The 13,756-nt window shown below is 46.8% G+C and overlaps 1 protein-coding gene across 2 annotated transcripts in view; it reads left to right on the top strand.

Moving 5' to 3' along the window:
* ARHGEF17 (Rho guanine nucleotide exchange factor 17) overlaps positions 1–13,756 on the top strand; it is a 394,561-nt gene that overhangs the window by 368,033 nt on the left and 12,772 nt on the right. For both annotated transcript variants that reach the window (XM_040340055.1, XM_040340054.1), the window contains exons 16-19: positions 1,516–1,762; positions 7,597–7,683; positions 7,810–7,877; positions 9,304–9,452. In XM_040340055.1, the coding sequence (XP_040195989.1) occupies positions 1,516–1,762; positions 7,597–7,683; positions 7,810–7,877; positions 9,304–9,452 (551 nt within the window). The remainder of the gene's footprint in view (positions 1–1,515; positions 1,763–7,596; positions 7,684–7,809; positions 7,878–9,303; positions 9,453–13,756) is intronic.

The raw sequence follows: 13,756 nt of genomic DNA, 5'->3' as shown, positions 1-13,756 counted from the left end.
GCGTAACCATAGTTACGCAGCGCAATTGCTGACTTGCTCCGGCGTTACGAATGCTCCTGATTCAGGAACATCGTAACGCCGACTGCAGCCTAAAATCTGCGTGGCATAAGGCTCTTATGCCACGCAGATTTTAAGCTGCATTCTTGCGATGACCGCTAGGGGGCGCTCCCATTGTGCTCAGTGTATAGTATGCAAATTGCATACTAACACCGATTCACAATGTTGCGCGGGCCCTGCGTACGCAAGTTACGGAGTTTCCGTACGGCGTCTTTAGCGTAAGGCTGCCCCTTCTAATAGTAGGGGCAGCCAATGCTAAAGTATACCCGCCGTTCCCGCGTCGTGAAATTTGAATTTCACGTCGTTTGCGTAAGTGATTCGTGAATGGCGCTGGACGCCATTCACGTTCACTTTGAAGCAAATGACGTCCTTGCAACGTCATTTGCCACAATGCACGTCGGGAAAGTTTCCCGACGGCGCATGCGCTTTACGATCGGCGCGGGAAACGCGCCTAATTTAAATGATTCCCGCCCCCTGCGGGATCATTTAAATTGCGCTGGCTTACGCCGGGCAATTTTGCCGGCGCGCCCTCGCAATTTACGGAGCTACTGCTCCGTGAATCGTGGGCAGCGGCGCAAATTTGCGGGGGCGCAGGGCAAAATCGTTGCCCTGTGCCTCCATAATTTATGCGCAAATCTTACTGAATCCGGGCCAGTGCTCCCAACCCACCCCAAAGATGTTGCTTGCAGAACTTTTTGGAATGTCCCACAAGCGCACCGCCCCAGTATGAAAAGAGACACACTGCATTAAATGGGAGGCGATTTTTTAGGTGCTTTTCAAAGGCTATTTCTAATGCTAAAGCACCTGAATACTGCCTCAGTGTAAAAAGGGGTCTAAAGAAGAAGTCCAGCCAAATCTGGTTTGCTTGTACTTCTCCTGTGAATCACAGGAGTGCGGTTTGTTCTGCACTCCTGTGACTCGTTTTCAGCAGACAGCGGGCTGAAGCCTGCTGACATCGCAGAGCAGGTCCAGGCTGGGGCAAGATCATGACAAAGTCAGGATCCGCCCACATGCCTGGACCAATACCCAGCTCAGCCTCTTAGCGAGCCGCTGAAAGCCTGAACTGGCCAATCCTGCCCCCTCCATAGCCCAGCACTCTAGTAAGTGTGGGGGGGGGGGGGAGAGGCAGAAAGCCAGTGACTAACAGTCACCAGCTCTCTGCTCATGGAGCACTGAGAACCGAGTGAGCAGTGGTCTTTGATCGCTTGGTTCTCAGTCTTCGAGGCGGCGGGGAACCGATGCTGCATCCTTCTTGATAAGTTTGGTTTTTGAGGAAGCATGCTACAGAGTAGAAACCCTGATCTTTGTGTGTAAGCAATGATCTCTCTGTAGAGGCCCAACACTCCCCTTAGGGTGACAGACCTACAGCGCTGCAAAACAACAGAGGGCGTCAGTCCTCTGCACAGAGACTTTAAGGTAATCTGTTGTGTCTGCATCTAATGAGCTTCTGTTCCCCAGATGAAGAGATGCCGAGTGCTAAGGACACCACAGCCGAGACCACCAGCTCGGAGGAGGAGCAAGAATCTGGGTTCCTCCCTATTCCCACCAACTTCAACCAGAGCCGGGAGAGCGAAAGCCCAACAGACGGACCAGCAGTGAGGAGATCCAGCCGCAGCTCTATCACGCGGGGCAGCCTTGAGGACCTCATGAGCATCGACCCCGAGGCCTATCAGAGCTCCATGTGGCTAGGCACTGAGGATGGCTGGTGAGAGACATCAAGTCGATTCATTGTACATTATGTGTATGAAAGGAAAAGTGACCTATCTTTATTATTGTACATGCATAGTATGCTTTGAAGAAAGGTAGTTATTGCTCTTTTGTCAGGTATGAAGTTTTCACCTTATTTATTATATATGTGTGAAAATATGCAGAACTTTAAACAATGTTTAAAATGAATGACACACAAGGGTCTTTAGATTTAAACCTTGTTGACCTATTTGTTATGATTATCTAAAACTTTAACACCCACCTAGTCAGTACAGCCCCATTTGCTTTCCTTCGTCGAGTGAAATTGGATGTTCTGAACTTCGAGAAGCTCAGAACATTATTTTATTTTATTTTTTCACGTCAACATATAAGCTGCCGTTGTATTTATTCATTTATTACAGATACTTGTATAAAACCATCCATGTACATATATATATATTGTACTTTCACATCAGTCCCTGCCTCAAGGAGCTTACAATCTAAGGGCCAGATTCAGGTAGAATTGCGGCGGCGTAACGTATCGTAGATACGTTACACCGCCGCAAGTTTTCATCGCAAGTGCCTGATTCACAGAGCACTTGCAATGAAAACCTATGCCGGCGGCCTCCGGCGTAAGCCCGCGTAATATAAATGGGCTTGTGCCATTTAAATTAGGAGCGCTCCCGCGCCGAACCTACTGCGCATGCTCCGTTTCGAAATTCCCGCCGTGCTTTGCGTGTAGTGACGTCATTTTTTTGAACGGCGACACGGGTAGCGTAATTCCGTATTCCCGGACGGCTTACGCAAACAACGTTAATTTTTAAATTTCGACGCGGGAACGACGGCCATACTTTATACAGCAATACGTTTGCTGTGTAAAGTTAAGGCACCAAAAACGACGACTAACTTTGCGACGGGAAACTAGACTAGCGGCGACGTAGCGAACGCGAAAATCCGTTGTGGATCGCCGTAACTCCTAATTTGCATACCCGACGCTGGTTTACGACGCAAACTCCCCCCAGCGGCGGCCGCGGTACTGCATCCTAAGATCCGACAGTGTAAAACAATTACACCTGTCGGATCTTAGGGATATCTATGCGTAAATGATTCTATGAATCAGTCGCATAGATACTCTGAGAGATACGACGGCGTATCTGAGATACTCCGTCGTATCTCCGCTGTGAATCTGGCCGTAAGCTCCTAACTTACCAGTATATGCATACATGAACATACTAGGGCCAGTTTATTATTTTTTTTCCAATAATTTTTATGCAAACATTGCGAAAGAAAAGGGAAATAAAAAAGAAAATAAAGGTGTAATGCACACCAACCAAAAATGTCACTTGCTATCACATATTGCCAACTTTTAGACTTCCAACCCCACAAAAGCTATACTTTAGTCATACAGGTGAACATACGCATCTCAGAGAAGATATGTATAGCGTTTCATAGTCTCATGTGTCAGGTAACATCTTGGTAGTCAGTATGTGATTGCAAGGCATGGGAGATCGTTGGCACCAAGGGCAGCCCGTCCAAGCGCTTGGAAAGTCCAGTTTACAGTGCCGGACCTTGAGAGCCCGTGCCGGAAACTGTAGCTCCTGCGAGCATGCGCTGGATTAACGCCATCGCGCCCCCGGCCACTCATGTAGCCAGAGGCCGCGAACCCAGAAGGAAGACCGGGGCAAGATGTACCGTCATATGACGTCCTCTCAGAACAAGAGAGCTATTGTGTCGCCGTCAATTGACGGCGGCCGGTAGTGAGGTGGTTAAAAAAAAGGTAAAAGCTTACCTAGCCTTCGGATCGGGTGCCGACGACGCCATCCTAACTAAGGGAAACAGGCAGTAAAGCCTTGCGGCTTCACTGCTATTTCCTACTGCGCATGTGCGAGTCGCTTTGTAAATGGGCGGATGTCTCCTGGGACACACACAAGGTCCCAGAAGACAGCTCTCCCCATTTCCCAGGAGGCAACGCCAGTAGAAGTGAGAAGATCACCGGGGAATAGAAAGTGGCAGATTAGGACTATCTGCCTAGCAACAGCCTTTTCTGGTAAGCATAAAAATTATAAAAAAAATAAATCTAATTTTTTGGAGCCTTTTTGGCTATTTTTTTTTTTTTTAGAGTGGACCTCCGCTTTAAGCTCTACATGTTTCACGAAGATCGCTTCTTTAGGAGCTTGTGTATTTCTTTTTAGGAGCGTTAAATATTTAGGGACTAGAGATATTTTAACTATAATATATGGCAGGAACGAAGATGTATGGCTTCAAATGTGTTTAGCGGCACATGGTTGCCATCTAATAAGTAAACCTGAGTAGTATAAGTAGTACCAGCATTAATTAAACTGGACATACACTATGTCAGGGGAGAATCTCATCATATAGAACGTTTTACAAGCAGGACATTGAAGCTCCAGGCACAGAGAACGTCAAAAAAGGTTAATTCCAGACCATCCAACCAAGTTAGAAAATAGGGTAAAAGTCATCCGTATAAGGGGACCCACAGATGGAGGTAGTTGCCATAACTAGTACAGCTCTCCTTAAAGAGCATATACGTTGCCTTGTGTTGGACCATTGAAGCACATTAGGCCAATTGAATATGAATAGGCAATGCAACACAATATGCATCATCTGATGCAGGGCTCGACAAATCCCGGTCGCCAGGTCGCCATGGCGACTAGAAATAGCGTCCTGGCGACTTGGCTTTTTTTTTGTGAGCTGGCGCCATCTGGTGGTGAGCCGTTGGTATTACAAGTTATTACCACCAGATGTGTGAGCTGGCGCCATCTGGTGGTGGCCGTTGGTATTACGAGTTAAGCATTACAAGTTAAAAAGCAATTCTAATGTAATTATTCACTATTTTTAAACTATTTTCACTGCCATCTTCTTCCCTCTAATTAGAACCCCCAAACATTATATATATTTTTTATCCTAACACCCTAGAGCAGGGGTAGTGAATTAAAATTCACGGGGGTCCGGTCGGAAAAAAATTCTTCCAGCGGAGGTCCGAATGTCATATTGGTGCTATGACGCCACATGATATCCTCCACTTCACAGCGCCCCCCCACCACACACATGCACACACCTTTAAGACCCACACACCATCGAAATCGACATAAAAATCTCAAAATACATTTCTTTCATTTTTAGACAGCACAGATCAGTTGCGGTGCATAGAAACAGAATGCATTTTGCACCACACTGCTCAGCACGCAGGGGCGCTGTTTCAATGTGAACAGGACACATAGAAAACAGAGACCTGTGTTTTGCCAGTGCAGAAATCATAGAACCCCTTTTACATCAGTGTCCTCAGCCCCCCCCCCTTACATCACATCCCCCTGCCTCATCACAAACCCCCCCAAATCACAGGTCCCCCATCCCAGGCTGACCCCCCAAATCACAGACCCCCATCACATACCGACCCCCCCCAATCACAGATGGACACCCCCAGCACAGACTGATTCCCCACAATCACAGATGGACCCCCCAATCACAGACTGAACCCCCACAATCACAGATCCCCCTATCACAGGCTGACCCCCCAAATCAGATCCCCCAAATCACAGACCCCCTATTACAGACTGATCCCCCAATCACAGATGGACCCCCCCAATCACAGATGGACCCCACACAATCACAGACCACCCCATCACAGACTGAACCCCCCACAATCACAACCCCCTTCCAAATCAGACCCCACATCAGACTGATCCCCCCCAATTACAAACTGAACCCCCCACAATCACAGAACACCCCATCACAGACTGAACCCCCCACAAACACAGATCCCCCCATCACAGACTGACCCCCCAAATCAGACCCCCTATAACAGACTGACCCACCAATCACAGACTGACCCCCCAAATTCACAGACCACCCAATCACAGACTGACCCCCCCAATCACAGACTGAACCCCCCCCAATCACAGACCCCACTATCATAGACTGATCCCCCCCAATTACAAACTGAACCCCCCACAATCACAGAACACCCCATCACAGACTGAACCCCCCACAAACACAGATCCCCCCATCACAGACTGACCCCCCAAATCAGACCCCCTATAACAGACTGACCCACCAATCACAGACTGACCCCCCAAATTCACAGACCACCCAATCACAGACTGACCCCCCCAATCACAGACTGAACCCCCCCCAATCACAGACCCCACTATCATAGACTGATCCCCCCCACAATCACAGACTGAACCCCCCCACAATCACAGACCTCCCCAATTACAGACCACCCCATCACAGACTGAACCCCCCCCCCACAATCACAGATCCCCCCCTATCACAGACTGACCCACCAATCACAGACTGACCCCCCAAATCACAGACCTCCTATCACAGACTGACCCCCCAAATCAGACTTAACCCCCCCCCAATTACAAACTGAACCCCCCCCCCCACCCACAATCACAGAACACCCCATCTTAGACTGAACCCCCCACAATCAGAGATCTCCCTATCACAGACTGACCCCCCCAAATCAGACCCCCTATCACAGACTGACCCACCAATCAGACGGACCCCCCAAATTCAAAGACCCCCCCCATCACAGACTGAACAACCCCCTCCCTACAATAACAGACCACCCCCCCATCGTAGACTGACTCCCCCCCATCACAATCCTCTCAATAGCAAACCCCTGTCCTGTCCTGCACAGCACAACACTCCCCCTCCCCACAGAAAACCTACCTTATTCACACAGGACATGGAGCGTGGCCGCTCTGGACAATGGGCGGGACCTTTCTCATTAAAAGCGAGTGATTTGTTGCTGGGACCGACCCGCTGCCTAGCAACCAATCACCCACTTTTTAACTTAAAAAGTCCCGCCCATTGTCCAGCGCGGTCGTGATTCATGTTTGTGTGAATAAGGCAGACAGGCAGTGTGGGGAGGGGGGAGTGCAGAGACGGCACAGACCTGCTGCGCCTGCCATGCTGTGTATATAGCGGCATTTGCAGGCGGGCGAGCCGGCCACAGAGACACACAGGCGAGGCTGGGGTCCGGGTAGAATGGCCACTGGGGCCGGAACTGGACCGCGGTCCGCCATTTAGTGACGCCCGCCCTAGAGAATAAAATGGCGATCGTTGCAATACTTTCTGTCACGCCGTATTTGCGCAGCGGTCTTACAAGGGCACTTTTTTTGGGAAAAAATTACACTTTTTTTAATTAAAAAATAGGACAACAGTAAAGTTATCCCCATTTTTTTTAATACTATGAAAGATAATGTTACGCCGAGTAAATTGATACCCAACATGTCACGCTTCAAAATTGCGTCCGCTCTCAGAATGCCGACAAACTTTTACCCTTTAAAATCTTCATAGGCAACGTTTAATAAAAGCTACAGGTTGCATGTTTTGAGTTACAGAGGAGGTCTAGGGCTAGAATTATTGCTCTCGCTCTACCAATCGCGGCGATACCTCACATGTGTGGTTTGAACACCGTTTACATATGCGGGCGCTGCTCACGTATGTGTTCGCTTCTGCGCGCAAGCTCGTCGGGACGGGGTGGTTTTCTGGCTCCTAACTTTTTTAGCTGGCTCCTAGATTCCGAACAAATTTGTCAAACCCTGATTTGATGTAAAGCGCTGCGCAAACTGTTGGCGCTATATAAATCCTGTATAATAATAATCATCCTTCTAAAAACCCACACATAGGAGTAAAGAGCATGTAATCCGGTATTATGTGGATCTGGCTGAGCAGTGTGAAAAAAATGTGTGTAAATCACCAGACTGGCTGTACAAATTTACAATTCCCTTGTCAGCTAAAACAGAACACATTATATGTATTGTAACTGTGTTTTCAACTGTTTGTCCAAAAAGCATGAGAATTTGTATCTTTGTGTTGCAGCATTCACGTCTATCAGTCTTCTGACAACATCCGCAACCGCAAGAACAGCATGAAGATGCAGCACACAGCGGCCATCATGTGTATACTGTGAGTGTCGGCGGTAGCAAGTTATTTCCCAGCCCCCCCACCCCCTATATTTCCTATTCATGTTACTCATTAATGCTCAGTTGGCAGCTCAACCTAAGCTGTTTTTTATTTTTTTGGCCCCCGCAGATATCTGGACAACCAAGTGTTTGTGTCATTGGCAAATGGAGATCTCATTGTTTACCAGAGAGAAGCAGGTGAGGGGAAAGTATTGGACCTTCTTTTATATAACCTGTACCCGAGTGGAAGTGTCATCCTTGTAGATTGAATCTCGGCATACTGTGGTTTCCTCTGATGAATGCCCATTGCAAGTCCATTGTAATCTGCCCATTGCAAGTAGACCCTGGACCATGAAAGAGTCCATCAGCGAGATATTGGGATGGGCACTTTGGGGATCTGGGCTGTCAGGATAGAACTTTTTCCCTTCCACAGATAGTCTTCTGTCTTAATTCGGCTATTTTATTCAGTCACGCAGCCACCTTATCAGAGATATAACCCCAAGCAGGTATAGAGTGCATTGGGCCAAATTCTCAAAAAAGCTGCCTAACTTAACTTTCAGCAGTTAAGTTACACAGGCGTTAAATTTCTACCTAAGTGCCCGATCCACAAAGCACTTACCTAGAAATTACACGCCGTGTAACCTAAGTGCCTCCGTCGCAAGGCGGTCGTCTGCTCGAGGGGGCGATTCCTATTCAAATGAGGCTCGCTCCCGCGCCGGACGTTCGGCGCATGCGTGTGACGTCATTTTTCCCGACTTGCATCGCGCGAACGTACTTTACGCCGGGCTTTGTGGATCGCAACGGGACAATAAAGTTGCGTCGGGTAAAAAAAAAAATACGCGCCGGGAAAAAAAATTCAAAATTTTAAAAAAAACGCGGCGATCGAAAAAAAGGTTTGTTTTTACAAGGTCTAAACAGTTTAGGCCTTGTAAAAGCATCCCTAATTTTACGTATGCAAAACGTAACTTACGCAGAAAACACAAAGCTAAAAAGCTTTGTGGATCTGCTTAAGTCCTCATTTGCATACGCAAAGCGGCATTTCGACCCAAAATGCCCCCAGCGGCGGATGCGGTACTGCATCCTAAGATCCGACAGTGTAAGTCTATTACAGATGTCAGATCTTATGCCTATCTTTGGAAAAATCCTTCTGAGGATCAGTTCCAAAGATAGGCACAGGGATACGCAGGCTGAACAGGAGATCCGCCTGCGTATCTCCTTTGAAGATTTGGCCCATTGTTCTCAGTCACACATGACTAATAAGCCAGCCAAAGATGGTTCAAATCTTGGCCAGTTCAGCAGGGACCAGCCAAATATGCGATCCCATGTATGGGCAGGCCGATTGTACTAAAGTCCGTCCATCAATTGACTTTGGTACAACCAGAATGTCTGATTTCTAGCTTGCGATTTTTGCCAGCATCTATAGCCGCTAGCAGTAATCACTGTGTTCTCCCGGCATGGGATGACAGGTCATATAAGTGTGTGGGTTAGGTGACCGAAAATGTATGACCATATAGTGTGTGTCTGTAGATATGAGGATACTAGGAATACATCTATCGGTATTTGAAATGGATAGGTACACCTCTGTTCTGGTTCTCTCTGATCTCTTGCATCCTCTGTTTTCCAGGAAGTTTTTGGGATCCTCAGAACTCCAAAACGATTTCTTTAGGTTCCCCTGGAAACCCCGTCACCAAAATGGTATCCGTCTCTGGAAAGCTCTGGTGTGGATGTCAGAACAGGGTCACCATCTTCAACACATCATCCCTGCTTCAAGAGGTAGGTCTGCTGATGACTTTTTCATTTAGGGATTCAGCGTTGAATGTATTTCTTGGAAATCAACAGATATTTTTCTGTACTTGCAAGGGGGCAGATCCAGAGACAGAGTACGCCGGCGTATCAGTAGATTTCAAATTTCCTGCGTCGTATCTTTGGTTTGAATCCTCAAACCAAGATACGACGGTATCTGGGTTAGATCCGACAGGTATACGTCCTCGTACGCCTTTCGGATCTAAGATGCAATACTTCGGCGTCCGCTGGGTGGCGTTCATGTCGTTTTCCGCGTCGGGTATGCAAATTAGCCATTTCCGACGATCCACGAACATACGCGCGGCCGTCGCATTCTCTTACGTCGTCTCTAGTCGGCTTTTTCCGGCGTATAGTTAAAGCTGCTTTTTTGCAGCGTATAGTTAGATTTTCCATGTTAAGTATGGCCGTCGTTCCCGCGTCAAAATTAGAATTTTTTCTTTTTTTTGCGCAAGTCGTCCGTGAATCGGGATTGACGTAAGTCACGTCTAAGTTTAAAAAATTACGTCCTTGCGACGTCATTTCGCGCAATGCACGACAGGAAATTTAGAAACGGAGCATGCGCAGTTCATTCGGCGCGGGGACGTGCTTCATTTAAATTAATCACGCCCCCTAATCGCCGATTTAAATTCCGCCGCCAGAGATACACTACGCCGCCGTAACTTACGGCGCAAATTCGTTGTGGATTTGAAACAAAGCCAAGTAAGTTACGGCGGCGTAGCGTATCTTAGATACGCTGCGCCGGTGCAGATCTATGTGGATCTGCCCCAAAGTTTTTAAAGGATAAGTTCACCTTTGGGAACATGTTACATTGTTAGGATAACACTCGGCCATGCACGTCATTCATTCACGCAGATCTGTGAATGAATGAACTACAAGTACTGACTGCCTTTGTGGCTAACGGCTTTTAGTTCTCAATGAACTACCAGGGTGCTAGTGAGCGCTCGAGGTAGTTAATTAGTCTTCTTGCCAGTGGCGGCTGGTGATTTTTTTTTTTTGGGGGGGGGGGCAAATAATTACCACCCCCCCTCCCCGCGCTCCCGGCAGTCTGGTCACCCGCACTCTCCCACAGTCGGCTCTAAGAGTGTTACCCTAGCAATGTTACCCCATCTAGGTTCCGGGCGGGCAGTGCTGCGACAGGTGGGTGTCTCCTCCTCTGCATCATGGCATCTTCCGCCATTTGTCTCCTCCCTCCTCGGCGTCCAAAAGGATCGCCTGTCCTTTAGTCAATCGGGTGGCAGGTCTCACAACCCACTTCCTGATTGGCCAGGAGGAGGATCAGTGTGAGAATAGTGAATAAACCTCCATGGTGGAGTCACAGACAGGTCAATTCCTTATAACTCTAACTCTAATGCCGCGTACACACAATCATTTTTCGGCATGAAGAAAACGTAGTTTTTCAAAAACGTCATTTAAAATGATCGTGTGTGGGCTTCACATCATTTTTCAGGTTCTGAAAAACGACAAAAATAAATTCGAACATGCTGCATTTTTAAACGTCGTTTTAAACGATGTTGTTTTTCGGGTTGTAAAAAAATTATCGTGCATGGGCTAAAACAACGTAAAATACCCGCGCATGCTCAGAAGCAAGTTATGAGACGTGAGCGCTCGTTCTGGTAAAACTACCGTTCATAATGGAGTAAGCACATTCATCACGCTGTAACAGACATAAAATCGCGAATCGTCTTTTACTAACACGGAATCAGCTAAAGCAGTCCAAAGGCGAATGGAACTTCCCCTTTATAGTGCCGTCGTACATGTTGTACCTCACTGCGCTTTGCTAGATCATTTTTTAAAAACGATGGTGTGTAGGCAACATCGTTTTAATGATGAAGTTGGGAAAACTTTGTATTTTGAACATGCTGAAAAACTACGTTTTTTTCCATGCCGAAAAACGATCGTGTGTACGCGGCATGACTCTAACTTTAAAACTGAAGATTGTCTCTACCTCTCTGATTTTGTGTGAGTATGTCCAAAAAAAGAATAGAACCCTTTTATATTTGTTCTTTTCTCCAATGCCACCTAGAAAGAAAGTAAAAGGGAACCCAAAATTCTAAAACTGCCCCCAGAACAAGAGGTTAGGAGAACACCTATTCTGGGGACAACTGTCTAAAGGGAGAGATAACCTGACAGGGGTTTATAACCCTTTTTCTACTCTATTCAAAACATATACCTTAATTTCAGAAAAAGATTATAGCATCTCGGTAAATACAGTAAAACCTTGGATTGCGAGCAGAATTTGTTCCGGAAGCATGCGTGTAATCCAAAGCACTTGTATATCAAAGTGAAATTTCCCATAAAAAATAATGGAAACTCAAATGATTCGTTCCACAACCATTTATTCATAAGTCCTTCAGTTTATAGTCCATATAAAAAGATTATAGCAATGTGATAGGTTGTGTAACCATAAACTGTCCATCCACACATGGAAGCCTCCACAAGGGGATTAGAAGCAAAAAAAAACCCTGAAAGACAAAGGCATAATGAGCTAGTATGCATAGCGTCCTGAAGACGACTTCAGAGGCGACTTGCAAAATGACTTCTGTATAGAACTTGCGTCGCTCCTATTAGAACGGTTCTATTGACTAGAATGGGACGCGACTTGTCAGGCGGCTGAGTCGCCTGACGAGTCGCCCCAGTGTGAACCGGCGATCCATTTCGGAATTAGTCTAGTTTTGTTTTTGTTTTCAATTTTGTTTAGTTTATTCATTTTCTAGTGAATTTCAAATTTTTGGAAGGATTCCAATTCGGATCGGTCAAGAAATGATCGACCGATTTAATTTCTATGTGACGAATAGCTGAATAATGTTAACCACTTCAGCCCCGGACCATTTGGCTGCCCAAAGACCAGAGCACTTTTTGCGATTTGGCACTGCTTCGCTTTAACTGACAATTGTGCGGTCATGCGACGTGGCTCCCAAACACAATTGCCGTCCTTTTTTTCCCACAAATAGATCTTTTTTTTTGTGGCATTTGATCACCTCTGTGGTTTTAATTTTTTGCGCTATAAATAAAAAAATTGCGACAATTTTGAAAAAAAAAAAGATTCTTATAATAAATATCCCCCAAAAATATATAAAAAAACTTTTTTTTTCTTCAGTTTAGGCCGATACGTATTCTTCTATATATTTTTGGTAAAAAATTGCAATAAGTGTTTATTGATTGGTTTGCGCAAAAGTTATAGCATCTACAAAATAGAGGATAGTTTTGTTTTTTTACTACTAATAGCGGCGATCAGCGATTTTTATCGTGACTGCGACATTATGGCGGACACATCGGACACTTTGGGACCATTCACATTTATACAGCGATCAGTGCGGGCGCCCACAATGCCGCGTCTTAAAGGAGACATAGCAAAACGCCCAGCCGAGCCATTGTGCCAACGTATATAGTCGTGCGCTGGTCGCCAAATGGTTAAGGAGTGAGCCAGAATGCTTCCCCAGCTGAAATGTAAAAAAAAGATTGCCGGAAATAGAAAATTCAGAAAAAACACCAAAATGTAAAAAAACTGCATGCGGTACCCCCCCCGAAATCCATACCAGGCCATTATCCCAGTGTGCAGCACAGCAGGTCAGGAAAGGGAGGGGACAAGTGAGCCCCTCCCTCCTGAAACAAACCAGGCCACCTGTCCTCAACATGGGGGGGTGCTTTGGGGTTCCCCCACCCCAAAGAACCTTGTCCTCATGCCCCCACCCTGGGCGGTGGTTGTAGGGGTCTACGGGTGGGAGGCTTATTAGAATCTGAAAGCCCCCTTTAACCAGGGGGGCCTCAGATCCTGCCCCCCCCCACTAATGTGAATGAGTATGGCCCTACCCATTCACCAAAAAAGTGAATAAAGACACAACACAAGTTTTCGACAATTCCTTTTTTAACCACTTGTCAACTGCCCGCCATCAAAAGATGGCGGGAGGAAGACCCTGTTGTTCTGGGAGGACATCACATGACGTTGCGCCTTTAAAATCCACTAGGAGGCGCATGCGCCACAATGTCACTGGGGACCCGATGCGCGTGCCTGGCGCGATTACCCAGTAACAGTGGATCTGTGTGTGTAAACATATGGATCCACGTCCTGTCAGGAAGAGGAGACCGATGGTGTGTCCCTTGTACATAGGGACAACCATCGGTCACCTCCCCCCCCCCACACAGTAAGAATCACTCCCATGCAATTTTTTAGCAGGGATCGCTGTATAAATGTGAATGGTCCCAAAAATGTGTCAAAAGTGTGCAATGTGTCCGCCGCAATATCGCACTCACAATAAAAATCGCTGATCGCCGCC

The sequence above is a fragment of the Rana temporaria genome, chromosome 2, assembly GCF_905171775.1.
Source record: "Rana temporaria chromosome 2, aRanTem1.1, whole genome shotgun sequence".
Classification (NCBI taxonomy): domain Eukaryota; kingdom Metazoa; phylum Chordata; class Amphibia; order Anura; family Ranidae; genus Rana; species Rana temporaria.
Note: the sequence above shows the minus strand (reverse complement) of the source record. Positions and strands in the feature narration are given on the sequence as shown.